Here is a 27,272-nt window from a genome sequence, read left to right on the forward strand (position 1 = left end):
TCTAAGCTCTCATGCTGGTGCGCCGCCGCAGTCCGTTCTCCGCTGCCTGCAGTTCCCTCGCTAGCCGCTCATCGGCATCGACGTCGCTCTCTCCGCCTATGCTCCCTCGACTCACGGGACGGGCGGAGGCTTCACGAGACACACTACGTCTGCTGGTGAGGATGGCCGCCATCTGATGCGTCGTACCAGATGTATTGCTGGATGATCGCTCGCTTTTGATGCTTGTCACAACCGTGTGCGCACTTGCTGCGCTCGAAGCTCGTCGATCTGTGTGCGATTTGGGGAAGGGTTTGCTGGGCGACCTCTTCTCCTCGGGCGTGTATCGCTCAATCTGCTTGGGTTGTCGTGATGATTGTCTAGATCCAGGAGTCCATCCGAAGGGTCCCGAGAAGTCACCATTGACCATGGAACCGTTTCGAATGGTCGACGGCGTAGAGACGGGATCATTCTGATTCACAGTTACCGAGTTCACCACTATTGTACCCGGATCCTCCTCGCTCTTGATGGCGGCCCCATCTTCCAACGCAGGGTCAACCAAGACCGTTTCCGGGTCAACACCGTTGGTCGTTGGTCTGTTTTCGTCCGCTTGGCCGTTGTGATGCACCTGACCCGCGCTCTTGAAAGGGCCTGGAGTGTGGAAATCTTCGTCGCTAGCATCGTTCGTCATCTGGTTCTGGTCGCCGTTCGTCAAAGCAGGATCGATCAGATCATCCAGATTTCCGCTTTGTCTGCTTTCGTCGCTCAAACGGGCGCGCTTCGCATTTGACGAACCACGGGGCTTCGAAGGCTCGGCGACTTTCGCAGGATCAATGCGTCCGTACTGATCATGCACGCAGCGACGCTTCGGATTGTCAGTACAAGCTTGATCGATGTCTCGCAGGTAACCTACCTTGCTCTTCCGACAGTCCTCACACGCTTTGCTCCGACTCTTCTTGGACGACGACTGCGGGTCCGATTGATTGGCTTCCGCACCCGCACCGTCGGATATTCGTGCCTCTGGAGAAACTGGTCGCGCGTGGGTACCGTTGGTATATGCCCCCGCGCCGGATAGTGGGTGGACATCAGTGTTCGAGAAGCTCCTGGGTCGAATCTCCGGCGTCCGCCTGGGTGTTTCGCTGCCGGCCTTATGCTTGCATTTGATCCGCCGCTTCCGGCAAGGCTCACACGCTGCTTTCAATCCGTGTCCCTTCGGCTTGGCCGGGGGAGTCTGGGACTTGGACTTGAGCTCGGGTGGTGGCTGACTCTGCGAGAGAGCTTGCGCCTGCGCCCGTGCCTCGGCCTCGGCCTGTGCCTGCGCTTTGGCGGCATTTCGTGAAGATGTCCTCTCTCCTGGAAGACGCAACGCCTCAGGCTTCCGGATCTTTTCAAGCTTGTCGGCTTCCAAGACGTCCTCCGAGTGGAAAACCCATTCAGGCGCTGGCGTATTGCCAATTTTCCACGCACACCATATAGCAAAGAGCTTGATCAGCGTCATCGAATCACCGTGGCCCTTGGGTATAGAGGCTTTCACCGCGTCGATCTGCTTCTTAGTGATGTCTGGAACCGGCAGCCCTGCATCGATCCGTGCGGTGCGGTATAGGTAATCTCGCAGGGCTGGCAGTCCCTCAACTTCAGACTTGGGGTAGTATCTCGCGTTATAGAAAGCTTCGCCAGGCTCTGCAGTATTGTCAAAAACGTCCACTTCGTGCCAGATCGGGTCCGCTCGCAAGAAGATGTAGTCAGGGTCGTCGCGGAAATCCTCGAGTACATCTTCGGGCACCGGATCTTCCTTGAGGTATTTGATGAGGGTGTACCACATAACTTTCTGAAAGAAAGGGTATCGAAACTTGGGAGCGACGTGTGTCACTTTCTCGATATTCACAACCTTGAGTTGCATTGCATAGTCCTGGCGAGTCAGGAAATTGCCGCCAATGACCAGGCTGTCTTCGGGAGTCCAGACAGAGTGAATCCACCCAGCAGGGATGAAAGCTGTATCTCCCTCATGGAGATCGACTCTCGTGCAGTTGCCTCCACATAGATCACCTAACCATGTCTCGTTCTGTGAGTCGGAGTTGCACCACTCTTCGTACTTCTTGAGATATCTGTCCTCCGGCGGAATGAAGAAGAATGTCTTGGTGCCCTTGAGGATGTGATAATAGACGGAAGAGCCGCCGAAATCGATATGGAAGTCGGTGTAGCTGTCAGCAATCGACATCAAGCAGTAAAAGGAGACCGGTCTCTTCTTGGTTCGAGTCTCCGCATCAGGATCCCACACATCGTCGTCTAGATCGAGATCTCGAACTACTTTCGGGCGTCGAATCAGGCGGCCGAGAGGGCTGTGAGAAACCTCGAGGCTGATGACGTTGTGGATGGGCTTCTCGCCCGGCTGCTCGTAATAGTCCGCCCATCGTTGCAGCGTCCAATGACCCTTTGTCTCTTGCGACTTGACATCGATGACAGGAACAGGCTCGTCCAGGCCATACATCTCAGCCACCCTGCGCACTGTCAAGTGTTGTGGAATCACCATATCCAGCAAGTCTTGCTCGCAATCGACGACCTCCTCTTCTTCCAACCGTAGCGGAGTCGCGCAGTCGAGGCCCGCCTCTTCTCCTGCGCTGGTTATCACGATGCCGGGCGTAGAATCTTTTAGTGCAATGTCTGAGTCCATTTCCGAAGGTTCTGATGGGATTCTCATCCCGAATCGAGGATTCCATGCTGCCGGCACCACGAAAGGTCGCCTGAATCCTTCGAAGCTCTCCATGAACTCTTTGGTGACCAGCTCTGGTCTGATGCGAGCAAAGTCATCCGGTTGTATATTTAGCTTTCCTTCTTTTATCCGCTGGATGTAGTGATGAGTGTAGGTCTCTTCGGATGATTTCACAAGGCCTTGATTGAGACCGGCATAATCGATAGCTGTCCTGGGTCGGGCAGATTTTCGGACGTAAGTCGTTGGGCCATGTACCGGCTCGCAGTCTTTGCAGCTGTACTTGTCAACGCTCCTCGCCTCGCCTTTCGTTAAGCCAACGCATTGTGCATGGAACCAGCGCTTGCAGTAATTGCAACTGATCCAGAACGTCGAGGCATTTTCCTCGTCATCCACGTTGTCGAGTTGCATGCGCCCACATTTTGCGCAAGCCTCTGCTTGTGTCTCCACCTCGACTCGGCGCCGTTTCTTAGGTGGTGGTTCTACCGAGCCTCTTGTAGGCTTAGGCGGTTCGCCGACGACCGGTAGGAGAGTATCTGCCGCTGCGTGGATTTCGCTGTCTTCTCGTGGTGCCAGAGCTCCGTCTTGTGAAGGGAAGGGAGCTTGCGGATTTATCGAGTCATCGAGATCCGATATAGACACATCCCTATGGCCGCCTTGGGCTTCGATTATTGATGGTTCGTTCGCGGACCTGGGTTGGCTTTGTCCCGCTGCACTTGTATGCGTCGTCCACGGCCCTGGCGCGGCTTGCGGAGAGGTCGGGGAGGTCGACTGCTGGTGTTCGGGAAGTGTGTCAAGCTTGGGGGTGTTTGCAATCTTCTTGAAGTTGAGCTCGTTCTTGAGACTGAGCAGCAAGAGAGCGTCTTCGTTCATCTCGGCGGCGGACGCGCTGCTGTAGCCGCCACTGGTTCTCGGTCTCTCTGGGCGCGGCGACCATTCGAGGGCGGGTATTCGCTCCGACTTGATTCGTTTGGCTGGCGGCCCATTCGAGTAGTCGTTGTGGCTATAGCGGCGGGTGGCATTGGATGTCGCAGCACGAGCAGCCACATGGGGGTGGGATTTGGGAACAAAGAGGGGGCTTGCATTGACCAAAGCAGGGCTGGTTGCGATAGCAGCAGTGGCAAGGTCGTCGATGGTCGAGCCGGAGCGTGTATGACCTCTCCCCGCTGGCTTGGGTTTGTAGTCTTGCGAGGCAATTCTAGAGCGGCCATTGTGTTTCCCTGCGCGACCTCTTATCTTGCCCGCAATATGAGCGGAGCCATGCTGGTCATAGTATAAGTGATCGGGCTGCTCAGCAGTCTCGTCGTCGGCGAGGCCTCCAATGTCGGAAAGGCCTAGACCTCGTATTGAGTGGCCGTCCTTCGGAGAAGCGCTCAAGGGGATAGCAGTATCAGCAGTATCGTAGACGCGGGATTCGAATATGGGATCAGGGGAGAGGCGCTCAATGTGTTCGTCTAACGGGCGCACTGGGCTCGCGCCCCGTGATGCCGTCGGATCTAGGCTCCGGCGCCAGATGGTCGAGGTAGGCATCGTCGTCGTCGCCGTCGATGGGGAACGTTGCGCGACGTGGAACTTGTTGCGGAGGCGGGGTTTGCAGAGTCGAGCAGCAAGTAGCAGGCGGGCGGGGCGAAAGACGTTGACTACATTGATGAGGAAGCTCTTGTGGTCTCCGGCAGCAGGCCAGGCGCAATGAAGAGAGGAATGGAGGTCGTGGAGTGGTAGAAGGGGTGTGGTGCAGGGTGAGGGTTGCGGTTCGGAGTTGCTCGAGGAAGTTGACGAGGACGCTAACCACGCTTCACAATTTCACCGCAGTCACATCTCCATCACCACCGACTGTCGCCAGCGACACCTCTTCGGTCACCCAGAAGTCTCCCAGACCGCCGCTATAACCTCCCGCTGACTGCCGCAATGTCACGATCCAACAAACTGGCCCCAGAGGCCAACCGCATCCTCTTCGTCAAGAACCTGGCCTACGACATCGACAGCCCCGCCCTGTTCGATCTCTTTGGCAAGTTCGGTCCGATACGTCAAATCCGCGCTGGGACCTCGAGTACCACCAAAGGCACAGCCTACGTCGTCTATGAGGATGTCCTAGATGCGAAGCAAGCCTGCGACAAGTTGAATGGGTTCAATTTTAGAAATCGATATTTGGTCGTGCTGTACCATCAGCCGGAGAAGATGAAGATGGAGGTGAAGGAGGATATTGCCACGAGACAAGCCAACTTGGAAAAGATCAAACAGGAGCATGGTATTGACTGAGCAATGTTTTCAATCACGCTGCTGTCCGAAAATAACCAGGCACATACTCTTGCTAGACTGTGGCTAGCAGCACAGCGACTCCGCAGGTCATGCTGATACATTCGCTGTACAATTCCTGCGAGTGGCACCATGCAAGGGAGGTCCCGATCGGCCATTCCAGACCCCCAGGAGCGATATGGCGGCATAGCCTTGCAGGGAGGAGCCAGAGTTTCATGGGGTGGAGATGGGGTTGATGTTGTGTCGAGATAGTGAGAGAAGGAGTCAAGACTTGACCAGAGGAGTCTGATCCTGAGGATGATGATTGTAACAGCGGACCGCTTTGCCTGCGATCGATTTGGACAAGCCCATCGCAGCGTTCGAAACCGACCTGCGATGCGGGCTCGACCAGACTTGCAAGCCTTTCACACATGCCTCCCATCATCCACCTTCTTGTAAACCTTCCATCCCTCGCTCTGCAAGCGCTGCTCCTTCTCCAGATTCTCCTCTTCCATCTTCTTCAGATGCTCCGCTACCCAATCCCTGGCCTTTTCCTCACTACTGCCCACAATCCTCGCGGCCAGAATGGCGGCGTTGACACTGTTCCCAATCCCCACTGTTGCAACCGGAATGCCGCGCGGCATCTGCACGATAGCCATGAGGCTGTCCAGGCCGTCCATCGAGCTGGCCTTGACAGGGACGCCTATTACAGGCACGGGCGTCTCCGACGCCATCATGCCTGGCAGGTGTGCCGCGCCCCCCGCGGCTGCGATGATGGCTTTCAAGCCTCGTGCAGCAGCCTTCTTGCCAAAGTCGAGCATGTACTGCGGCGTGCGGTGCGCCGAGGTAATGTGGACTTCGTAGGGGATGTCCATGGTATCGAGCAGTGTGAGGCCAGGACGCAGCGTGGCGAGGTCGGTATCGGACCCCATGCACACCGCGACGAGTGCTCGCGGAGATGGTGCGGGATTCTTCTTGAGGAGCTCCGCCTGCGTTGCTGCAATGGAGGCGGCTGATGAAGAAGATTTGTCGTTGCGGTGCAAGCGCACCGCATCAACCCACTGGATTAGGGGGTGCATCTTGATTTCGCACTCTGATATGCTCGAGCCCGTGATTGTGATGTGGCCCATTTTCCGTCCGGGTCGCCCATCACCTTTGCCGTAAAGGTGTATCTTGGCCCCGGGGACATCAAGGGCGGCCTGAGCGACTAGTAGGTGAGAGTCCGGTTGCGGTCCACCAAGTATATTCAACATGATGGCCGCCTTCACTGTCAATTCTGTCGCTCCAGCGGGTATCCTCGATGCCAAACCTGGAAGGATAGCGCGGATCTGTGCCTCGTACTGTGACATATGGCATGCTTCGATGGTGTAGTGACCAGAGTTATGTGGTCGTGGTGCGATCTCGTTGATGAGCAGGCTGTCATCATCGAGGAGGAACAACTCGACTCCAAAGACACCAGTACCAAGAAAAGTGGACACGGCCTGTCGAGCAAGATCTTGCGCTGCCTTCGCGACCTGCTTCGAGACATCTCGAGCGGGTGCATAGACCAGTTTGCATATACTGTCTTCATGGATTGTTTCAACCGTTGGGTATGCGAGGGTATTCTTCTCCCAGCTACCGAGATCAGCTTCTTGTGCAGTCTTGACCACCATTACCGCCAATTCCATCTTGAAATTAGCCCATTTCTCGGCATACAGAGGTCGATCTTTGAGAGCTGCAAGAGCCGGCTCGATATCTTTCACCGACTGGACTGGATAATTGCCCCTTCCATCGTACGCCTCGGTCCGCGACTTTAGCATCATGGGATAGCCCAGCTGCTCTGCGATGTCCTTCAGACCTTGGGGATGAGAGGTGCCTACTGCGATAGACTTAGCCGTTGGGATGCCATATTGTGCATAGTGTTGCTTCTGGACGAATTTGTCTTGAATCGTCCGAACTGTGCGCCAACTGGGCTGGATTCTCGACCACGTGGAGCCCTCCACATGTGGTCTTTGCTCCTCCAGCTCCTCCAAAACCTTGGTGTCGACGTGCTCGATCTCGTATGTGATCACATCGCATTTAGCGGCGAGCTCCTTGACGTCGGAAGCCTTGGCGAAAGAACCGGTAACATGCTTGTCGGATGCGACAAGGTTGATCTGTTTGGCCGGTGCGTTCTCGCTGTCAAGGACGGCCACTTGGATATTCAGTCTGTTGGCTGCTTCCACCTGCATGCGACCCAGTTGGCCACCGCCCAACACCCCGATGACATGCCCGTCCATCCTGGGTATCAAGAAGGGCTAAGCTGTTAAAGGGGAGAACGACGCCGGGAGACGAGAAATATCGTGGCTTTTCCGACCTTACTGTGAAAGTAAGAGTGGACAGCAGGAGAAGACCAAACGGAGGATCACTTGATAGCAAGGACTCCAAATAATTGCCGTGATCGTGGGGCGCTGCTGGGTTACTTACCGCTTACTTCTTAATTTTTTTCCTTCTCTCGCTTTGGCGGCTGCCCACCGCTTGTGCTCGGTGAAGCTTTGCTGCGTGGTCGATCATCTCCGGAGATGGCCGTACGAGGCGTAATTGCGACTGAAGTTACACCCTCCACCGTAGTCACTACGGTGGAGTATATTGTGGCCGGCGAAGGACTTGCAGCCTAAACTCCGGCCTGAGGCTCAAACACTTGTGTCACCAGTAAGGCTACACAAAATTGCAGCCCAAGTAAAGAGGCAATCATCGCCTGAGGCGAAGCTTGTGCCATATACGCTCCTGGGACAAGCATCCGGGGAAGGAGGTAAGACACGGCGCACAAGCGTAACAGTTTACTCGAACAGCGTCATCATGCTGCAACCGTCACATTCATCCTCGTTCAAGGTAAATGGCGGCGAGCATTGGGGTGATACAATATCGGTGGCCCAGGCACTTCGACAGGGATGCTGTCCCGTAAATCATGACAACGCAGGGGCTTATTCGCTTGCAACCCCTCTTCCTTGTTCTTGCATCGCCTGTGGATGGGGCAACGTGTTCAGGCGGCTTTGAATATTTCCATTCGTGTTCAGCTTGGCCAGCCGGTTGGGCAGCAATTGATGCACCCCTCATTCTCCTAATGCAGGGAATCCTCGACAAACGCACAAACGAAGTCGACTGTGCACCGTGGTAACCTGTCGTGTCGCAGCTCGCTTGAGGAGGACATCGTGAAGCCAACTGGGGTGATGATGGCCAGGTCCGGTGCAGCCGCGATCCCCGTCGGCGTGCCGTGGCTTTGGCAAGGTCCGTCGCGGAGGCGTAGCGCGGGTGCCCCGTAAATCTGGTTCCGGGTGCATTCCGCGTAACCAACGGCGGCGTCCGAAGCTCGCTCTTGCTGCCTACCCGGGTCCAGCGACAGGGGTATGAGAACAATCGAAAACTTGAATTGCCGGCCGGCCTTCGGTGACCTCTGCCTTTCGGATGATGCGGACGTGGGATGGATACCCCGACAGGAAATCAGCTCCAATAGTGTTGCAAGTACCGAAACCATGGTGTTGCTAGCTACCAGGTGACGGAGCTGTCGGAGGGAGCTTGGATAGCTCGCTGGTGATGGGGATGCCAACCCACTCCCCTAGCGAAAATATGGGGGACGCATTCTCGATCCTTTCAATCGATCGGGTGCACGTCAACCTCACTCAGGTCTCGATCCCCCAGTCGCACTGCACGGGCAGGGCGATCAATCGGCTCACAAATTCCAGCGACGCATACCACTCGAGCATGTCTCAGGCCCAGATTACCCACGAGTCAAATGCCAGCACAAAAAGTTAAGGCCCCGGAGGACAAGAAAGCAGGGATGGATTCGACAATGACCAAGTGGCTTTGATGCAAACGGGCTAGCCTGGAAACAGTCCCATTTGCTCTCCCAGACGCGGCGTGGCTCGTGGCGCTCCGGGGAAATATCTGGCGTGTTGGGGGTTTGGCAAGGGCCAATCCAGCCGGATTCGTTTGAAAGGCGAATCCCACGTCGCCTTGACCGCTAGATTTTTTGAACGACATTTGCCAGGACTCCCACTCTGTTGCCGAAGGGGTATTTGATTCCCAGGCTCCCTCGAAACCTTGGGTCGTCCAACTCCCTGAGATTCTCCTTCTTCCATCACCACTCTTGCCAACAGACATAAGCAGTCTTCATCCATCAGCCGGCAAAACCCAGTTGACAGGAATTCTGTTTCCTTACCACGTATCTTCAGCCTCGTCTTTTGTACCTGCAGCAACTGCCGATCATTGCTAGCAACCGAAAAGTCTCCGCCCTCGGTGTGAGTAGATCACCACCCTAATGTTCGGCTAGCAGACTTGATACTGATTATTCCCTATAGCACTCGTCCAGTCAAGGATTTTAAAGCTTCCGTTTCATCTGAGCAATTTGTCTCCCGACATCATGCAACGCATCTCCTACCGCTCGACGGTGCTGGCCTCGGAGACCTCAACCCGGGATATGCACAAAGCGTTCGAGGCGTCTCCACGGCCCAAATTCGCATCATCCTCTGATCGACGACAATACCCCGAGCACCATCCTCCTCCACCTCCGCCATCGCCAGTTCACTGGACTCGCGAGAAACAAAGCCGCTAAACCTCGACTTCCAGCACGGCGTTTCGGATTGCAATGTTTCGTTGATGGTTGTACTGCAATAGAGGAGTCTGGTTTTTGATGGGTTTACTTCTGGATTGTCGTGTATACTCATCCTTAATTCGCTCATACGGGCTGAGGAGCTCGGGCAAGGGCAAAGGCAACAGAATGTTGCCGGACACCATTTGGGTTTTGTCATTTCACATAGTCTCATTAGCCTCAGCATGAGGCTTATCGGCTCTGTGAAAAGTCTCCCTCGACTGTGGGCCGTCTGCATCAGATTGAGAATAGGATTCTTGCACTCTCACGAGAGCGTCTGCATCCCTATCGAAGACCTGAACATCATCGGGCTCGTGCGATTTCTCCTGGTTGGCCGAATGCTTCTCTTGACTTATGGGTGGCTGAGCGCCATCTGCTTCTCTCTGTCGCTGTGTGATTTCTCTAAGCTTCTCCAAGAATGAAGCTTGCTTCTCTCTGATTCCGTCCTCGGTGCTCTGACTATTCAAGGCGTTACTGCCGTCTCGCGGCTGTCGATTCTCCATGTCACCGCCTGCCTCTCTAGCTTCAGTCGGTCTCTTGATTATTTTGGCTCGATGGCCAACAAGTTTGATTCGCGATATGCCAATCAGGCTGTAGTCATCCGTCGATCGTAAAGCTTCAGCGGCATCAATCGTCTCTGGGTACGTGAAGAACATATTTGTGCCCACGAGGTCACTCCAGTTGCAACTGTACACTTCACCCTGGTAGGAGACAATGGGATTGACAGAGTCCAGGTCGAGAATCTGCACACGTGACTGAAAGGGCTGCAATCGATCCTGGTCGCTTGCTGCAATGTGGGCGGGCGTATCTTGCGGTACCTGCATCGGCGTGACACGGGCTTCCCCTGTTGGATCACCCGCAGTATCTTGACTGGGTTCGTCTGGGTTGAACGTGTTTGTAGAAGAGCCATCGATCTTTCTTTTTGCGGGTGTCACCGTTCTGGGCATGCTGATGGCGCCATCATTTGGTCTCGCTCCCGGATTGAGAGACGAGAGGTCAATATCCACGAAAAAGGTCTGTTTCAAACATGTAAGGAAAAATCAATCAGACGACGCAAGGAGCACGCAACAGTCCAATGTAAATCCCTACCTCTGTGTCATTCTCATCGTACTCGTACTCATACTCGTCCTCGTCGTCAACGTCAGGCTGCTCCATGTTGGCGAAGGGCAACTTTCATTGATCGTCACTGACATTGGCGAATGGTTGACCCGAACATTGGTTGGCGGGAAATGTGGCAATCACGTGCGGGAATTAAATTTCAAATGACAGCGCTGGCTGCGGCTCTCGGGCTTCTTTTCCAGGCGCTGCCTTCCAATTCACCCACGCCGCCACTGCAGGTGCCGGATCGCTTGCTGGACTTGTCACCGTCTCAAGCATTGCCGAGACCTCGACAATGCATATATTGCAGCTGTCGACGGACTACTACAGATGGCCGCTCCAACGTGTTAGAGGCTGGTAGCATTATTGGGCGGCAGCGACTATCTGAAAGTTGGTCTGGACAACAAATCACATCAGTGGCAACAGGTCGACGGCGGGCGTGAAACAGTCGTGACCGCAAGCGGTGTTGTACTGCGTAAAACACGTCAAGATCAGCAGCGTAAAAAGGTGCCGGATCACCGCCAGCGGATTGGTTCACCATCACTCTAGGGAGTACTCGTACCGCAGTCCTCCGGACTCGTACTCGTACACTGTACTTGTATTAAGGCCCCCATTTTGGTCGCCCAGTTTTAACCTGCCAGTCGCGTCCGGTGAACCCAAGGTGACGGGCTCTGGTCTGATACAGCCTAGCGCCCGGGCTCCAGCGAGTGCAACCTTGGCCTAGTCCGGTTTGCCCCAAGCTGCGCAAGTGACGGATCGGAGTGTCAGTCTCTCGAGTTGAAACAACGTGTGCATCACGAGGGGCACGACTCGCAAAGTTGGAAACTTGAACTCAACGCCATCATTCCCTATCCTCGCAATTCCAACCCTCTCCCTTTCCATCTCGCTAGCCATCAATGGCCTGTGGTTTTGGCACATGTGGAAAACCCTCGCATCTGCCTCGAGCCCCACTCATCATTCAGCAACAGCAGCATGACTCGTCTGCCGCTCCCCTCATCACCAAGACCCCGATAAGATAGCCACGACGACAGAAGCCGGAGTTCGGACTCTCGGTCAGCTTCTGGTGCCACTTGGCCAATCACGTGCCGAACAGCCGAGTTGGAAGAGTACGTCAGTATGTCTCATCGCCTGCGTGTTGCCCATATACGGAGTACGGGTACGGAGTATTACACATCTGCAGACGGATGTCGGCGGAAGGTCGCATCGTTATTCAGTTCTCCCAGCCCCTACCTCGTACTGGGTAGGAGTGAGCGATCTTGGAAGACCACGGCGGACCCATCGAAGCTTTGAGCCCTGCATTTTATGCTCCTCTGCATAGGCCTGCCCTCACATAAGCCAGATTCCTCAATGCAGCCACTGGCGCTGCCATTCCGAGCCTTGTTCGGCCGGGCTGCCGTCCTGACCGTGACATCCGCATGGTGCTTGGTGCCCTGGTCAAATCACATCCCTTCGTTTGCTGTCAGCTTGCCTTCCTCGTGATGTTCTGGCTAATCCTTTCGGCGTTCGCGCTGATGTACAGTGGCCTTAGCCTATGGATGCCATCATGGCAGCCAACCACCGCTTACCCAACCGTTTTTATATACACACTCGGCCGAACCCTCGATACTTCCCACTGCTTCCTCCACCGCGACTCTGGTCAGTCTAGCAAACGATATCACTCTTCCCACCGCGCAGGCGCCGTCCGGTTCGCTGCTCGACGCGGATCCCTCTCTTCTCACCGTCGTCGTCGAGTCCACCGCAGTGGAAGTTGTAGAACCCATTACTCCACATGAATCGGTAAGCGGCACGGCCGTGGAGGGAGCAGAGCAGATGGGCCAGGTCAAGACAAAGGCCACCATTGGTGTGCTGTCGACCATCATATTCTACATGTGCACGAACAGCATTTTGAAGGCAACCCATCCAGAAGCATTCATCTGGCAAGAAGAAGACCGGGAAGAGGCTGGCTGGATTGCCACCTCCCGCTACTGGCTCGACAGGAAATGCTGTCGCTGGCTCGGGGTCTGCGGTGGGCTTCACATGCACCTCATATCGGAAGGGTCCAGGTTTGGCCATCGTCCTAAGACGAGCCTCAAACACAGCCCAGTCAATCAGAGCCCTCGCAGGGACTGGGAAGATGCCTGGACAGAGGGCAATGATCGACCTGAGGACTGGACCGCCGACGAACGTGTGTTGAGGGAGATTCCGGACTACGTGATGGAGTATGCCCCTCTGGTTCACCTCTACTCCCAAGAACAGTTCTGGCCGTGCGATATCGCGGAACACCTCTACCACATCACACCCACCCTGAACTACACCCCCGTACAGTCTGAACAGCAACACCCAACCCTGCAGAATCTTGACGAACTGAACCAATGGCAGCGTGGCCGCTGGGTGTTTCTGACTAGCAACGACAACGTGGAGGAGCGGCCAGAGTGGTTGGAGGGGGAGAAAAACATACCAAGGGGACCAACAAGTCCAGATGACCAGTTTGAAGACAACGAGGACTTGGTGCACAAACCAGGGAGGACATATCTCCAGAGTGTGAAGAATGCATTGGCTGACGTGAAAGATTGGTTTGCGCCGGACCTCGATGGCTTCGAGCAAAATGACGATTTTCAAATGACGGCGTCCGGCCAACCAAAGACCGGCACGTCGGCACGCCATCCACACCATGAACTGAGGCGGTCAATCCCTTCTACCAGAGATCGCACGCCGCCGGACAGGCTACGAGGCGGTCGGAGCGATGCGCCTGCAGTCCTCATCACCGTGAACAAGGGCCATGGCATCGTCGACGCCTTTTGGTTCTTCTTTTACAGCTTCAATCTGGGAAATGTCGTCCTCAACGTCCGCTTCGGCAATCACGTTGGCGATTGGGAGCATACCGCCATTCGTTTCCAGCATGGTGAGCCCAAAGCCGTCTTCTTCAGTGAGCACAACTTTGGCTCGGCCTACAGCTACGAAGCCGTCGAAAAGATCGGCAAGCGGCCGGTGATATACTCGGCCTACGGGACTCACGCCATGTATGCCGTGCCCGGGACGCATCCGTATATCCTGCCCTGGGGTATCCTTCACGACATGACCGATCGTGGCCCGCTATGGGACCCAGCATTGAACTCTCATGCGTATACATATGATTTCAAGAATGACACGCTTCGTTCGTCAAACCGGACACCCAACGCGCCCATCGGGTGGTTCGACTTCGCCGGACATTGGGGTGACAAATTCTACCCCTTAGGTGACAAGCGTCAGTACCGATTCGCAGGTCAATATCACTACGTCAATGGGCCCTTCGGACCCAAGTTCAAGCGGTTGGGAAGAAAGAAGATCTGCCAAGGTTCGGACTCTGCTCCATGCGTGATCAAGAATTGGTTGGGCAGTGGAGATAAATTCGGGCGTCTACCCCATGCCAACCCCGACGACGAGGAGGAAGGGGATGGCGATCTATAGATGAGCGGAATGAGGTGGAGAGGTGATGTCGATTATGCCCGTGTTGACCTTGAGTCACGTCCTTTGATGAAACTGCATCATGATACCCCATTTGAGATACATGACCCCTTGCGGAACGGCCGCCGGCGTTGAGAAACGGAGGACAGTGTTCCCTGATGGTTTTTGATACCCTTCCTACCATAGATGTGGTTGGTGATGCCTACACAGTACTACATATCTGTATCAACGGCTGGATATAGCATCACTGAGCTAGAAACGCAAGACCATGTTCTTCGCGAGACTTGAACTTCCGTTGAAGGACCTTACTGACCCGAAGATGGCAAGCAATTGCATGGTCTTGCAGCGCTGAATGGTCTGCACCACACGCCGCGCTGAATTATGGCAAGGGAGGTGATGCGCCTTCTTCCCTGGACAGACACCTACAGTGCTCGGTACCCGAGACCGGAAACACCAACCAGGCGCTTGTAGTATAGATTGTTTCCCTCACGGGGTAGTGTACAGAGCAGCAGCAATCGTTCTCGTTAGTCGCCCCGGATATATGCTTCTATTGTAAACGCAAACTAGCCTCGAACGTAGACGGAGGGCCTTCTTCACGATTTTCAGAAACGGCGCGGTACTATAGCGTCACCTACTATACATACACGGCGTACCTACCTACCTACCTACCTACCTACCTACCTACCTACCTACCTACCTATCAACCTTCAATCTCACTTTGATCACCAGGCTTGATCTCTTCGTCCACGCCTGGAGTTATCGTTTTCGTACCCTATGATCCAGTCTACTCCAGTGTACTCTGTACTCGTGATGGGATGATACATGATGATGATCAGGTATTTCCGAATGTCCTTCAGAGAATGGAATCTGCAGTCTCGCTCTCAACTCGCGCCGGGCTCTACAGGGCCTTTGAGCGAATTGAGATACCAAATTCACCTCGTTATCCCGCGAACCGTCCTAAGCTGTTTCTAAGGGGGTGTGTCACGGGGGTTCTAAGCAGAGGGAATCTAAACGCTGGACTTGGCTTTGAGCTTGACGGCAAAAGCGGTTGTGAAAACTGCTCGAAGCTATCCCGCTCTTTTATCCTCGTCTCTCCCTTCGTCTCACCCTCATCTCACCCTCTTAGCACCTTCGACATACCTTGCGCTCACCATTCACTCCCCCTTCACTCCCCCTCGTCTTCCACGGACCCGTTCGCTCTATAGTCCTATATCTAAACCTTCCGCTGGACCAGGATCTAACACTAGCGGTCGATGAATATGGCCCGGTTCTAGGTCTTCCCCAGATCTACTAGATACCAAATTAACGGTACGAATCGACGTATTCATTACGCCAATGGACTTCCTTTTTCTCATATCTTCGCACGTCTTCTTGCCTTGACATAGCTCGGCACTCTCTCCGGTAACACCTTAAGCATCTGCTCCAGCCACCTCCTCGTCGTAGCCGGATCAATCACACCGTCGATCTCAGCCGCCATGGCCATGTTGAGGGCCTTCCCTTCGTCGTACATGAAATCGATCATCTCCTGCTCCTTTTTCTTCCTCTCGTCGAGATCGGTGATAGCTTCTAGCTCCTTTTTGTACGCCAGCCTTACAGCGCCTTCGATCCCCATGCCCCCGAAAACGGCACTCGGCCACGCCACGCACATGCTGTTGTTCAAACTTCCACCACCGAGCATCGCCTGTGCGCCCAGTCCGAAACCGTTTCGCAGGACGATTCCTAGGACGCGACCGCCGACAAGGGCAAATTCTTGGGCGTTGCCGAACCAGTCACCGAAGCAGCGGTACGTGCTCCCGGCACCTTGAGCTTCGATCGAGCGCTCGAAGTCGGGGCCGACCATAAAGCCAGGGGTATCGCAGAGGCTGACGAGATGCATGCCACCGAGGCGGATGAGGAGACGGAGAAGGCGGTTGACTTTTGCTCCGGATGTGACGTCGATGGCACCGCCTAGAGGGGATGAAGAGTCGGAAGCTATGATTGCGACGGCGTGGCCGTTGATGCGGCCAAAGCCGGTCAGCACAGAGAGACCCCACTCGGGACAGAACTCGATGAAGCTATCGTCGTCCAGGAGTAGGTTGATGACACGACGAACATCGTACGCTCGGCGACGAGATGACAGTGGCGGCACTGCGGTGCGGAGGCGAAGAGGATCCGATGTGTAAGCACTCTCCGCTGGTGGCAGCTGCGGATGTGTGAACAGAGCAACGATCTTGCGGACGAGCGGCGCAGCTTCGACCTCGGTGTCCACAAGCACGTCGATGCCACCCGCGCGCATATGGACATCGACGGGACCGATATGTTCGTGCTCGAATCGGCCGAGGCCACCGCCCTCGATCATGGCTTGACCGCCCATGCCGATTGTGGTCGACTTCCTCGATGGCGCACCTTTGGAACCGCCTCTCGTAGCTACGACAATGTCGCATGTTCCCAAGAGTGCAGCGTTGCCGGCAAAGCAGTATCCATTCACCACCGCCACGGAAGGAATCCCTCTTGCCTTGATCTCGCCCAACAGAGCGAATGATGGCGTCTTGAGGCCCGCCATGCTCAAGTGATCGGTGTCACCTGGCCTCCCACCACCTCCTTCCGCGTACAACACCAGGGGCGCAGGATGATCAATGATGGATTGGAAGATACGGTCTAACTTCTGATGATGGAAATGTCCTTGCGTGCCGGCAAGGACGAGGTAGTCGCCAATGACAAGTGCGACTGGATGAGAGTCCATCTTCGCCCAGCCCACGATGATGGCATCTCCGCTTGTGCGAGCGATGAGATGGGACAGGTGGTACCTTTTCCTCTGTGCCGCAACCACGAGCCCTCCATATTCAATGAAGGAATCCTTGTCTACGAGCAATTCGAGATTTTCCCGGCCCGTGAGGTATCCGTTCGCGTGGCGCTTGGCCACGTCCTCATCGCGGGCAGCGTACCGTAGAAAGGCCTGACGTTCGTTCAGCTCCGTCAACTCCGGTCGCAGCTCCTCTGGGTTCTCGGTTTCGGCTAGGTCGTGGGTATTGCTGGATGAGCTGTCGCCAACCGAGCGGGTGAAGAGAAGGGCATCGCCGGCATTGACTTGCTGTCCTTGCGTGACGGCCACCTTCACCACAACACCATTGTGGGCGCTCCGGACGGAATGTTCCATCTTCATCGCCGCAAGAATGACCAGTTCTTGGCCGGCAGTGATCTTGTCGCCTGCACTCACTTTCATGGAGAGGACAACCCCCGTGACATGTGCGAGCAGCTCTTCAGAACCTGCAGGTCGCTCAACCTTAGCCGCATCCTCCATTGGCGAGGTAGCTTCTTCGGAGATGCGATCATCCTTAGCCCGCAACGCGTCTTCGAACTGCTGGGTGGCGCTGTACAGCGCCTCGAAGTTCTCCTGGATGGTCAAAATGTTGCTCTTGCCCTCTTGCACGGTTGGGAAATCCAGCAAAGCCATCAGGAACGCCTGATTCGTCCTGCATCCTACGATCGTTGTCTCGTCGATGGCCCGACGAGCTAGCCGCAGTGCAGACTCATATGAAGATGAGGTGACGATGAGTTTCGCCAAAAGGCTGTCGAACAAAGGGCTGACAGCATACGGCCGGCCTCCTTCGAGAGCCGTCTCGACTCGCACGCCTGCCCCTGTAGGGAAATGTGCCTGTCGAATAGTCCCCGCTTCAGGCTGCGCGGTGCCATCTTGCCTGAAGCTTTCGGCGTTGATGCGTAGCTGGATGGATGTAAGTCGAGGTGGTGGGGGTTCCTGCGTTATGTCCAGGTCTGCCAGCGTTCGTCCCAAGGCAACCTGAAGTTGTAAATCGACCAAATCAATGCCATTGATCTGTTCGGTGATGGTATGCTCGACTTGTATTCTCGGATTGGCCTCCATGAAATAATAGCCTTCGGTTGCTGCATCGACAAGGAATTCGATTGTGGCGAGACTTCGCAGCTTCACTGCTTTTCCCAGTTTCACCGCGGTTTCGATGATGGCTCGCCTCAGCCGTGGCGTGATGGAAGGCGAAGGCGCAACCTCGACGACCTTCTGATTTCTGCGCTGGAGCGAGCATTCTCGCTCCCAGAAATGGCAGACTTCTCCAGTGCCGTCCCCCAGAAGCTGGACCTCAACGTGTTTAGCACCCTGTAGATATCGCTCCGCGAACAAGCTTCCATCGCCGAAGGATGCCTGTGCCTCTCGCTGACAAGCTTCGTAAGCCGAGCGAATGGCTTGCTCGTCCGTACTGTCATCGACGATGCGGATGCCGCGCCCTCCGCCGCCAGCTGCGGCCTTCAGAATGATCTTGCTGGCGGGGCCTAGGCTCTTCCCAAACGCCAGGACTTCTGTGACGGAGGACCCTCGATCGAGGACGGTCTTGGTGCCATCTAGAACCGGTATACCTGCATCTGCTGCCAATGACCTCGCGCTCATCTTGTTTCCCAGTCGTGCCAACTGCTCGCTCGTCGGACCGATGAACACGATGCCTTCATCCTCGCATAGTTTCACGAACCCGGCGTCTTCGGACAAGAACCCGTAGCCAGGCGCGATGCTCCAGCATCCTTCTTTCTTCGCGATGTCGACGATATTGGCCGCGTCCAGATACGCACGTGGACCTTCTCCGGGGAGCGCCACTGATGCGGTGGCAAGACGCACGTGTGCCGCATCCTTCTCAGAGGGCGTGAACAGAGCTACGGTGTGAATGCTCGAGTAGAGTGAGTATGTCCTGATGAGCCGGCATGCTATCTCGGACCGATTCGCTATGAGAACCTTGATGGGTCGAGAGGAAGACATCCTGGAGGCAACCCACCAAGGCGGCGGTCGTCTTCTACTGGAGAGTGATAACCACGGTCGCGTGTCACGCACATTAATGAGGCTGTGTCTCGTTTTCCAGGTGGTCTGGTCTGCAGTGTTCATGAAAAGTGTACGGAGTACTTCGTACTCCGTACTTCCAAAACTGTTACTGTACCGCGGCCCACGGCTGCTCGGCTGATCGGCATTCAGCACGGCTGTCCAGCAGACTGAGTGCTCTGACCTTACCTCACACTAGGACAAGGGATCATCCGTCATGGCCGTCATTTCCCATGGAGCAAGGGGCGTGCCGGGGGCGAGCACTGTTAGAGCGAGAGGTATAATGATGCTGCCCACTGAGAGAGGCTGTAGCAGAAGGAAAGGTGGCTATACCCCGTACGCAAGTGAGTTACGTGTCGGTCACGTGAAAAACACGTGACTTACCGAGATGTCTGGAGCATGCTTCATAATATGCCTTTGCTCCAACAAGCACAGGGCGGCATCCCGTACCCGGTACTGGGGCGATTAATGCCAGAGGAGGATGAGCGGCGAGCGAATTCTCCAAATCTCGGCAGTAGACTGGAGGGACTCCACGGTACCGACCTCGGCATTTCCTAGGTTGGACTGTTGGACTCCAGACACGTACTGGCACTGACCAGGTACTATGTACGGACTGCCCCTATCTCTTCCTTGGCCTATCTTTATCATGGAAATCTCCCTGCGCACAAGGTCAGGCTTTGACGGTCAGAGTGCAGAGCCTCAAAGCATAAGATTCATGATCAATGCTGCTCCCATCGGAGAGAGGCGTAGAGCCACGGGAGCCGTCTTGTCTCCTCAGATTGGTGCGGCGTCGTATCGTAGCTCGATCTCCTGCCACTTTGAACCCTAAGATTAGTTGGGCCGATGCCAGAAGATTGGCATATTCCGGCTCAGTAGGGTCGATTCGGATGATGAAGGTGATAGACGACTAGCCGTATTGATAGCCGTACCCTGCCTTGGAAACTGTGGCACTTATGAACTGCAACTGGTGCCTTTTATGGAGTCGTTGACAAGTCTCGCGTTCATTCAGGACCGATATCGACCCGTCTGGCGCAACTTGAAGGTTGAGGTATCTCCGCCTTGTCTTGTAGGGGACCATGCTTGGTTCGTCTTCCTCCAACAGCAATCTGTTGCCGCTTCTTGGAAAAGAGCAGAGTATGAACGGCACGGCTGTAGATACCGGCGTTGTTTGTTAACCTCGACGCCTCGCCATCGTTGCTTTTCATGTGCTTCCCATTCCAGGCCTCTTTACCTCGAGTTATCTACCTTGTCCTGGAACTCGAATTGCCTTCAGCGACGACATCCTAATATCTTTTCCAGATGAACAAGCTGAAGTTAGTGTAAGGAAAGCCACAAGTTAGAACGACTATTAGTAGCGTGGCCCACAGTTTGAAAGGCTACCTAGAAGGGTCAGTTATGAGAGTCACCGAGCGTCTGGATGAAACTGTCGTGGGCTCAGTCGCGTCCACAAGTATCATATGTACCCAGCGCATGCCTCATCGTGTCCAGCTGAGATGTTATTATCATACACAGCATTGTCAAACTGGGGCAATCCGGATATGCAGGCCCAGGCAGCACTGTGGTGGCACCGATGAGTGATATTCTGCCAGTCAGGGTGCCATAGGACCGTTTTAGTATACGGTACCTGCAGAGACCAGGGAGGAGGCTGTGTGTTCGCGAGATCGATCTCACAGTGGAGTGAGCTGACCACCAGATATGAGCGAGACTTCCGTGATAGAAGTGTCTTTATTTTCCTGTATGGATCTGGTAGCTCAAGCAGCACAGCGACATGTCCTCAGTATCGTACCCATCTACGAGCGAGGATTCAGGTATCGCTCGTGGCAATGCTACGTGAGTCCTGTATGCGAGTTATCAACAATCGCATCCGTCGTAAACGAAATGAATGACGAAGTGGCTTGGCAGCGGCTGCATCCCCCGCCTGCTGGATGGCAAATGCTGCCTCCAAAGTTCTGCGCCTCCTTCAACTTGACTTTTGCAAACCTTCAGACCACGCGTCGTGCCAGCAGGCTGACACATATTGTCACCAGATCCAACATATGGGTCCGTATTAGAGTGGCCTCCTTTCATTGCGCACATGCACCCTCCTGGATTACCTTCGTCGCCGGCCGCGCCATTCGACCATGACATCGTTTCAGCCCTCCAAACTTCCTCACCACCGAGCGTCGCAGTGACAGGCACGTCCCTCATCTTCAGTATAGCCACGGCGGCAGCGTCACAGACCTTGGCGTCTATTCCCAACCCAACCAAGTCTCCTGCCGCTCCCATGTCGGACGACGACGATAGTGGTGGTGAATGCAAGTTGCTAGGCCCTTTTGCCATCTTGGTTCAAGCAGCGCTGGGCGCTTTGGCTCTGTTATCTTTGGTCTTCAAGAGGTGGAGAGAAAGGCCACAGCGGCCCCTGAAGGTGTGGTCTTTTGATGTGTCTAAACAGGTTGTTGGATCGGTTCTGCTGCATTTGTTGAACCTCCTTATGTCCATGTTCTCGTCTGGGCAGATTGGCGAGAGCGTTGTCAACGCAGCAGCGACCACACTAGGAGCAGAAACGACCGAAGCATACCAGCCAAATCCATGTTCTTTCTACCTGCTCAACTTGGCCATTGACACCACTCTCGGGATCCCTATCTTGATTGGCATCCTGAAGATTTTGACCATTGGCGCGAGTTACACACCTCTGGCGCGGCCCCCCGAATCGATCGAGTCGGGCCATTATGGCACGCCCCCAAAGGCTGGCTGGTGGGCCAAGCAGTGCCTGCTCTACTTCTTGGGCCTCATCGGCATGAAAATTTGTGTCTTCATCATATTCCAACTTTGCCCTTGGCTGGGGAGAGTTGGGGATTGGGCGCTGCGCTGGACCGAGGGCAACGAAGCCGTACAAATTGCATTTGTCATGTTCATATTCCCTCTCATCATGAACGCGCTTCAGTACTACATCATCGACACATTTATCAAACAGAAGAATGGGCCACAACTCGACGGTGGGGAGCACAATGAGCGCGAAAGAGATGGAGAGCACGGCGCTTTGTTGGCAGAGGACGGTCCGGGAGACGGCCGATCTGTCGATGAAGACGAGGCCCATAAGGCGAGAAATGTGTCTCCAAGCCCGAAACGGTCTGACCAGCTGGAAAGAATCATATCCTACGACCCGGACAAGGACGGAGAGCTGGATTCGACCAGGCAGGACGGCGCGAGTAGCAGCTTGACGGCTGAGGCAGAGGACGAAGCTATTGAGCATAGGCCTCGGATATGAGGCTGGACGATGGATTCGGGCAGCGTTGTTGGCGTTTCCGCGTGAAAGGTTTGGGACTGCGGATTATGGAATCGTGTATGTGTAGTTCCTGTTTGGATATGAATGACATGATCAGGGCTGATGGGAATGGCAATGCATACGACAGGACGAGGCCGATTGACTGTGCCCAACAGCGGCTATGGCGTCCGGTCGTTTTTCGTCCCGTGTTACTCTGCAGAATCACTTGGATTTCTTCCTGGCCTCTTTTCACAATTGCCCGATCTCAGTGGCTGTCGAACAGGGCCAAATCCCATTCGCTCCGATGCTAAGCGGTGCAGCGCGGCACAAGCATCGCAACGCGGGCAGCTGATAGGGCTGCGCCCGTTCCTGGGGACTGCTAGCATCGATCCGGTCAAGTTGGCCCAGCGAGGCTCCATCCAGGCACCGGGCGGCTATCCAATTGCGGGGGAAGTGACGATGATGTCTCGTAACAAGTTCCTGAATTCGCTGTTGTCTTCCCACCATGTGATGCATGCGACTGCGCCAGCGAAAAACTTTTGCGCGATTTGCCTCAGAAGATCGGTGTATAAGAAGGGGCCACGTTGGCCGCAGGTGTGCGAAAGGGAGACACGTATTGCGCGCTTCGGCCCCAACCAAGTGTTTCAGCTGCTGTGAGATCTTTCGTATCTTTCTTTGCTCTTATCGATCCGGCGGCATTGGCGATCCGAAGGGGTCTGACCGAACGGAGTGCGTGTTCACCAATTCGGCCTCACTCGCTTGGATTGAGAGCAACATTCTCCTTTGTTCCTCTCATCAGGTCAAATTCCGCGCACTATCGGGTCTTTCTACCCGGCCGGATTTGCAGCTGACCTGGAATTGATCTCAGTTGGAGTCAGCGTTAGGAGCTGAACACACGTATACCTGCCCAAAGAACAGCTCCTGGACTCGGCAGCAGCCCCCTCCTTTCACATTGATCTTACATTCCATTGGCATTCTCTCACTCCCTCTGCTGTCACTTTCGAATTCTCTTTCTGATTATCGAGGTGCCACACTCCTTCTCCGGCCACATCATGGATCATCTCTCAGCCAACGGTGACCAGCCGCTGAACCCGGCCAAACACAAGATCCTGGACCAGGTCGTCAGAACACCAGGAAGACAACCTTCACCCCAGCCGACGTTATTGGGAGTACCCGGCGCCTCCCAGTCTAATCAGTCGCTGCACCGCATTCTCTCGGATCATAGTTCAGGATATGTCGCGCCCAAATTTGAGGGCAAGAAGGCGCAGATGGAAGAGGGTATGTTTGCAGTCCACTAACCCTGAGCAGGTGCTGATCCCGAGGACAGTTATGGACCTGATCGAAGACAAGGGCTTCTTGCCCAGCGATTTTATTGCGTCCGAAACGGAATGGTTCTACAACTCCCTGGGCATCGATGACATGTACTTCTCCACCGAGACCGTCGAGGCCGTTGCCAGCAACATCCTCTCCCTGTACGCCGCAAAGTTGGCCGCTTACGCACGAGATGACAAGAAGTTGGAGATCAGACTGGCAAAAGAAGCATCCGATCATGCAGTCTACATAGACACAAGCACGCCTGGAGTCAGCGTCATCGAGGGCCCTCGGTACGAGCAGCGGATCGACGAAAAATACATTGACGGCTCTACACCGGCGAGGAGCTACAGGGTCGAGTCTTTTCGATCCAATAATGCTCTGCCCGACAACCCAGATCAATCCCTGCGGTGTTATTTCATCTACCAATGTCAGTTCAGCAACCCCAACACCGGCCCAGACGAGACCGATATTGAAGTCATTGGTGAGAAGCGGTTCCTCCAAAAGGCAACACAGAAGACAAAAGAGATCTACCAGGAGATCATTACATATGCCGTGTCGAGGACGGGTCCCGTCATCGAGATGTTCGACATGGAGGGTACACGGGAAAAGCGACTTGTTATCGCCTATCGCCAAGGTTCAGCCATGGGTGTCTTCAGTGCCTTGTCGGACCTGTACCACTACTACGGAGTTACGAGTTCCAGAAAATATGTTGAGCAATTCTCCAACGGCATCACGGTCATCTCCCTGTACCTCAAACCCGCCAGCGGCGACATTGCCAAGTCGAGGTTCCCTCCCATCGAGGCCGCAATCCACCAGATCATCAAAGAAGTCTCCTTGCTCTTCTGCATTCCGCAGAACAAGTTGCAGGGACAGTTTGCGAGCGGCAACTTGAGCCTTCAAGAGAGTATCTACGCTCATTGTGTGCATGTATTTGTCCAGCAGTTCCTGAACCGATTGGGCTCAGAGTATACGTCTTTGGTGGCGGCACTCAAGGGAGATACCAACGCAAATGCCGAGCTGCTCTCAAAGATCAAGAAGCGCCTGCGAACGGAGACGTTTACCTCGGAGTACATCCTTGAGATCATCAACAAGTACCCAGACCTTATCCGCAATCTCTATCTCTCGTTTGCAAGCGCGCACTACGTGCAGACCAGAGGCGAACAAGATGACTTCATCCCGACGCTGAGCTATCTTCGCTTGGATGTAAAGAATGTCATCGATGATGCGACGCTCTCGGAGCTGATCTCCAAGACTACCCAGAACCAGCATGACGAAATGGTCATGCAGTACTTCTTGACCTTCAACAGAGCGGTTTTGAAGACCAACTTCTATACCCCAACCAAGGTGGCGCTCAGTTTCCGCCTCAAGCCCAGCGTCGACTTCTTGCCGGAGCATGAATACCCCCAGCCACTGTATGGCATGTTTTTGGTCATTGGGTCCGAGTTCAGAGGTTTCCATCTGCGATTCCGCGATATTGCGCGCGGTGGCATTCGTATCGTCAAGTCCCGTAACAAGGAGCTATACGCCATCAATGCCCGGACCCAATTCGACGAGAATTACAACCTCGCCAATACTCAACAGAGGAAGAACAAGGACATCCCAGAAGGCGGATCCAAAGGGGTGATCCTCTTGGATTACCAGCACCAAGATAAGGCGCGCGTCGCATTTGAGAAGTACATCGATAGCATCATGGACCTCCTCTTGCCCCCCACCAGTCCTGGCATCAAGGACCCTATCGTCGATTTACATGGACAAGAAGAGATCCTCTTCATGGGCCCTGACGAGAACACGGCAGATCTGGTTGATTGGGCTACAGAACATGCCCGAGCCAGAGGTGCACCCTGGTGGAAATCGTTCTTCACCGGCAAGAGCCCCAAGCTTGGCGGCATCCCTCACGATGCTTATGGCATGACTACACTGTCAGTCCGTGAGTACGTTTTGGGCATCTACCGCAAGTTGAACCTGGACCCGAGCAAGATCAGAAAACTCCAGACCGGAGGGCCGGACGGAGACTTGGGGTCCAACGAAATACTCCTCGGCAACGAAAAGTACACTGCCATTGTCGACGGGTCTGGGGTTTTAGTGGATCCCGCCGGACTGGATCACGCAGAGTTGGTGCGTCTGGCGAAGAAACGAGTGATGATTGCCGAGTACGATATTTCGAAACTGTCGCCACAAGGGTATCGTGTACTGGTCGACGAGACGAACGTCACTTTGCCGTCTGGCGAGAAAGTCAACAACGGCATGACCTTCCGAAATACTTTCCATCTGCGCGATGGGTCGCAGTACGACCTCTTTGTTCCCTGCGGTGGTCGCCCCGAGTCGATTGATCTCTCTACCACCTCCAAGCTGATCTCAAATGGCAAATGCACAATCCCATACATCGTCGAGGGCGCCAATCTCTTCATCACCCAAGATGCCAAGCTCCGCCTCGAGAAAGCTGGCTGTATCATATACAAAGACGCGTCCGCGAACAAGGGCGGTGTTACGTCGTCTTCGCTAGAGGTCCTGGCAAGCTTGTCCTTTGACGACAAAGGCTTCATTGAGAACATGTGCGTCGGTGCCGACGGCACTGTGCCTGAGTTTTACAAGACCTATGTCAAGGAGGTGCAAGAGACCATCAAACGCAACGCGCGTCTCGAATTCGAAGCTATTTGGCGTGAGAATGAGGCCACCGGCATCCCCCGCTCCACGCTCTCTGACCAACTGTCACTCGCAATCACCAAGCTCGACGAAGACCTCCAGAACTTCAAGGAACTGTGGGACAACAAGACGTTGAGGATGCAGGTGTTCAAGGAAGCATTGCCTCAGACTCTCCAGCAGAAGATTGGCTTGGACAAGATTCTGCAACGGGTGCCGGACAAATATCTTAAATCCATCTTTGGAAGTTACCTGGCCAGTCGATTCGTGTACGAGTATGGTTCTACGCCAAGTCAGTTTGCATTTTTTGACTTTATGAGCAAGAGGCTGGCTACTGCGGTCACCAACGGACGGTGAATTAGGCGTTGGGTTCTGCGAAAGGAATGGTTAGACAACAACATGGGATGGTGTACCAAGCCGAGTTTGATGTGTGACGGTTGCACCTTACTCTGCAGAGCGAGTTCTGCCGGCCAAACAATTCTGGCCTATGTGATGTTGCATGACGAGCGCGTATACAAAGGTTGAATTCAGCATTGCTGCGAGGGTTGAAACAACGAGGTGGAAAACAAGCCGGTGTATGGGTAATCGAGTGCTGGTGGTTCAAGTGGCCATCAATCTACAAAATTCTCTTCTTGATCCAGCTTCTTTTATGTTCGAGTCTACTTTGTAACGCCGCCGATTGCGCCGGACGAGGCCTTGCCACGGACTAGACTTTGACGGCACGTCGCTAGCAGTGCGTAGGGTTGCGTCTCAGGACGGGGCTGACCTCATATATGCTGCCAGTTTAAAGCCAGACGCGCAGGTAGGACCATTGCCTTTTTATCTGTGGCGTCGACCAAAGTCTTACCACGATATGGCAAAGACAGAGGCGCTCCCCGGTCATGGTCGATCAGTGCGGTTCCCCTGCTACAGTGACAGGCAACACGCCACAGGGCACAGGCTCGTTGTCCTTTTGAGGGGAGACCATCTGCAACGATATACGCCTATGTGCGAACCGTCAAGCCGATCCTATCTGTGCTTTGTGCCGTGCTTTGTGCCGTGCTTTGTAGTTAGTATTCCCTGGGTGGGACCATATGGACGAACCGCTGCATCGTTAACTCCATCGTGTGCATCCAATGAGCAGTGCCAGCTTGCTGAAACCTAGGCACGATACTCATATGCCGTGTATTCGTGTATTCGTGTATTCGTGACGTGATGAGCAAGGAGAAGAGAG

General features: G+C 54.7%; 9 protein-coding genes across 9 annotated transcripts; 5 read left to right on the plus strand and 4 right to left on the minus strand.

The window, feature by feature from the left end:
• Position 1: 1 nt before the first annotated feature.
• Positions 2-4,213, minus strand: G647_09190 (uncharacterized protein; the record flags this gene model as incomplete). Its single annotated transcript, XM_008733495.1, has 2 exons — positions 2-841; positions 890-4,213. The coding sequence occupies 2 exons, from the start codon at positions 4,211-4,213 to the stop codon at positions 2-4; spliced, it is 4,164 nt and encodes a 1,387-aa protein (XP_008731717.1).
• Positions 4,214-4,591: 378 nt separating this feature from the next.
• On the plus strand, positions 4,592-4,942 carry G647_09191 (uncharacterized protein; the record flags this gene model as incomplete). The annotated part of the gene is made up of 1 exon (XM_008733496.1): positions 4,592-4,942. The coding sequence occupies one exon, from the start codon at positions 4,592-4,594 to the stop codon at positions 4,940-4,942; it is 351 nt and encodes a 116-aa protein (XP_008731718.1).
• A 401-nt stretch (positions 4,943-5,343) lies between these two features.
• On the minus strand, positions 5,344-7,176 carry G647_09192 (phosphoribosylaminoimidazole carboxylase, ATPase subunit; the record flags this gene model as incomplete). The annotated part of the gene is made up of 1 exon (XM_008733497.1): positions 5,344-7,176. The coding sequence occupies one exon, from the start codon at positions 7,174-7,176 to the stop codon at positions 5,344-5,346; it is 1,833 nt and encodes a 610-aa protein (XP_008731719.1).
• A 2,120-nt stretch (positions 7,177-9,296) lies between these two features.
• On the plus strand, positions 9,297-9,488 carry G647_09193 (uncharacterized protein; the record flags this gene model as incomplete). Its single annotated transcript, XM_008733498.1, has 1 exon — positions 9,297-9,488. One exon carries the CDS (start codon positions 9,297-9,299, stop codon positions 9,486-9,488), a length of 192 nt encoding a protein of 63 aa, XP_008731720.1.
• Positions 9,489-9,685: 197 nt separating this feature from the next.
• G647_09194 (uncharacterized protein) lies at positions 9,686-10,679 on the minus strand (the record flags this gene model as incomplete). Its single annotated transcript, XM_008733499.1, has 2 exons — positions 9,686-10,540; positions 10,614-10,679. The coding sequence occupies 2 exons, from the start codon at positions 10,677-10,679 to the stop codon at positions 9,686-9,688; spliced, it is 921 nt and encodes a 306-aa protein (XP_008731721.1).
• Positions 10,680-12,165: 1,486 nt separating this feature from the next.
• G647_09195 (uncharacterized protein) lies at positions 12,166-14,048 on the plus strand (the record flags this gene model as incomplete). The annotated part of the gene is made up of 2 exons (XM_008733500.1): positions 12,166-12,193; positions 12,268-14,048. The coding sequence occupies 2 exons, from the start codon at positions 12,166-12,168 to the stop codon at positions 14,046-14,048; spliced, it is 1,809 nt and encodes a 602-aa protein (XP_008731722.1).
• A 1,348-nt stretch (positions 14,049-15,396) lies between these two features.
• Positions 15,397-18,804, minus strand: G647_09196 (uncharacterized protein; the record flags this gene model as incomplete). The annotated part of the gene is made up of 1 exon (XM_008733501.1): positions 15,397-18,804. One exon carries the CDS (start codon positions 18,802-18,804, stop codon positions 15,397-15,399), a length of 3,408 nt encoding a protein of 1,135 aa, XP_008731723.1.
• A 2,131-nt stretch (positions 18,805-20,935) lies between these two features.
• On the plus strand, positions 20,936-22,108 carry G647_09197 (uncharacterized protein; the record flags this gene model as incomplete). Its single annotated transcript, XM_008733502.1, has 1 exon — positions 20,936-22,108. One exon carries the CDS (start codon positions 20,936-20,938, stop codon positions 22,106-22,108), a length of 1,173 nt encoding a protein of 390 aa, XP_008731724.1.
• Positions 22,109-23,157: 1,049 nt separating this feature from the next.
• G647_09198 (uncharacterized protein) lies at positions 23,158-26,416 on the plus strand (the record flags this gene model as incomplete). The annotated part of the gene is made up of 2 exons (XM_008733503.1): positions 23,158-23,383; positions 23,433-26,416. 2 exons carry the CDS (start codon positions 23,158-23,160, stop codon positions 26,414-26,416), a joined length of 3,210 nt encoding a protein of 1,069 aa, XP_008731725.1.
• Positions 26,417-27,272: the final 856 nt, after the last annotated feature.

Source organism: Cladophialophora carrionii (genome assembly GCF_000365165.1).
Source record: "Cladophialophora carrionii CBS 160.54 unplaced genomic scaffold supercont1.9, whole genome shotgun sequence".
NCBI classification, from domain to species: Eukaryota; Fungi; Ascomycota; class Eurotiomycetes; order Chaetothyriales; family Herpotrichiellaceae; genus Cladophialophora; species Cladophialophora carrionii.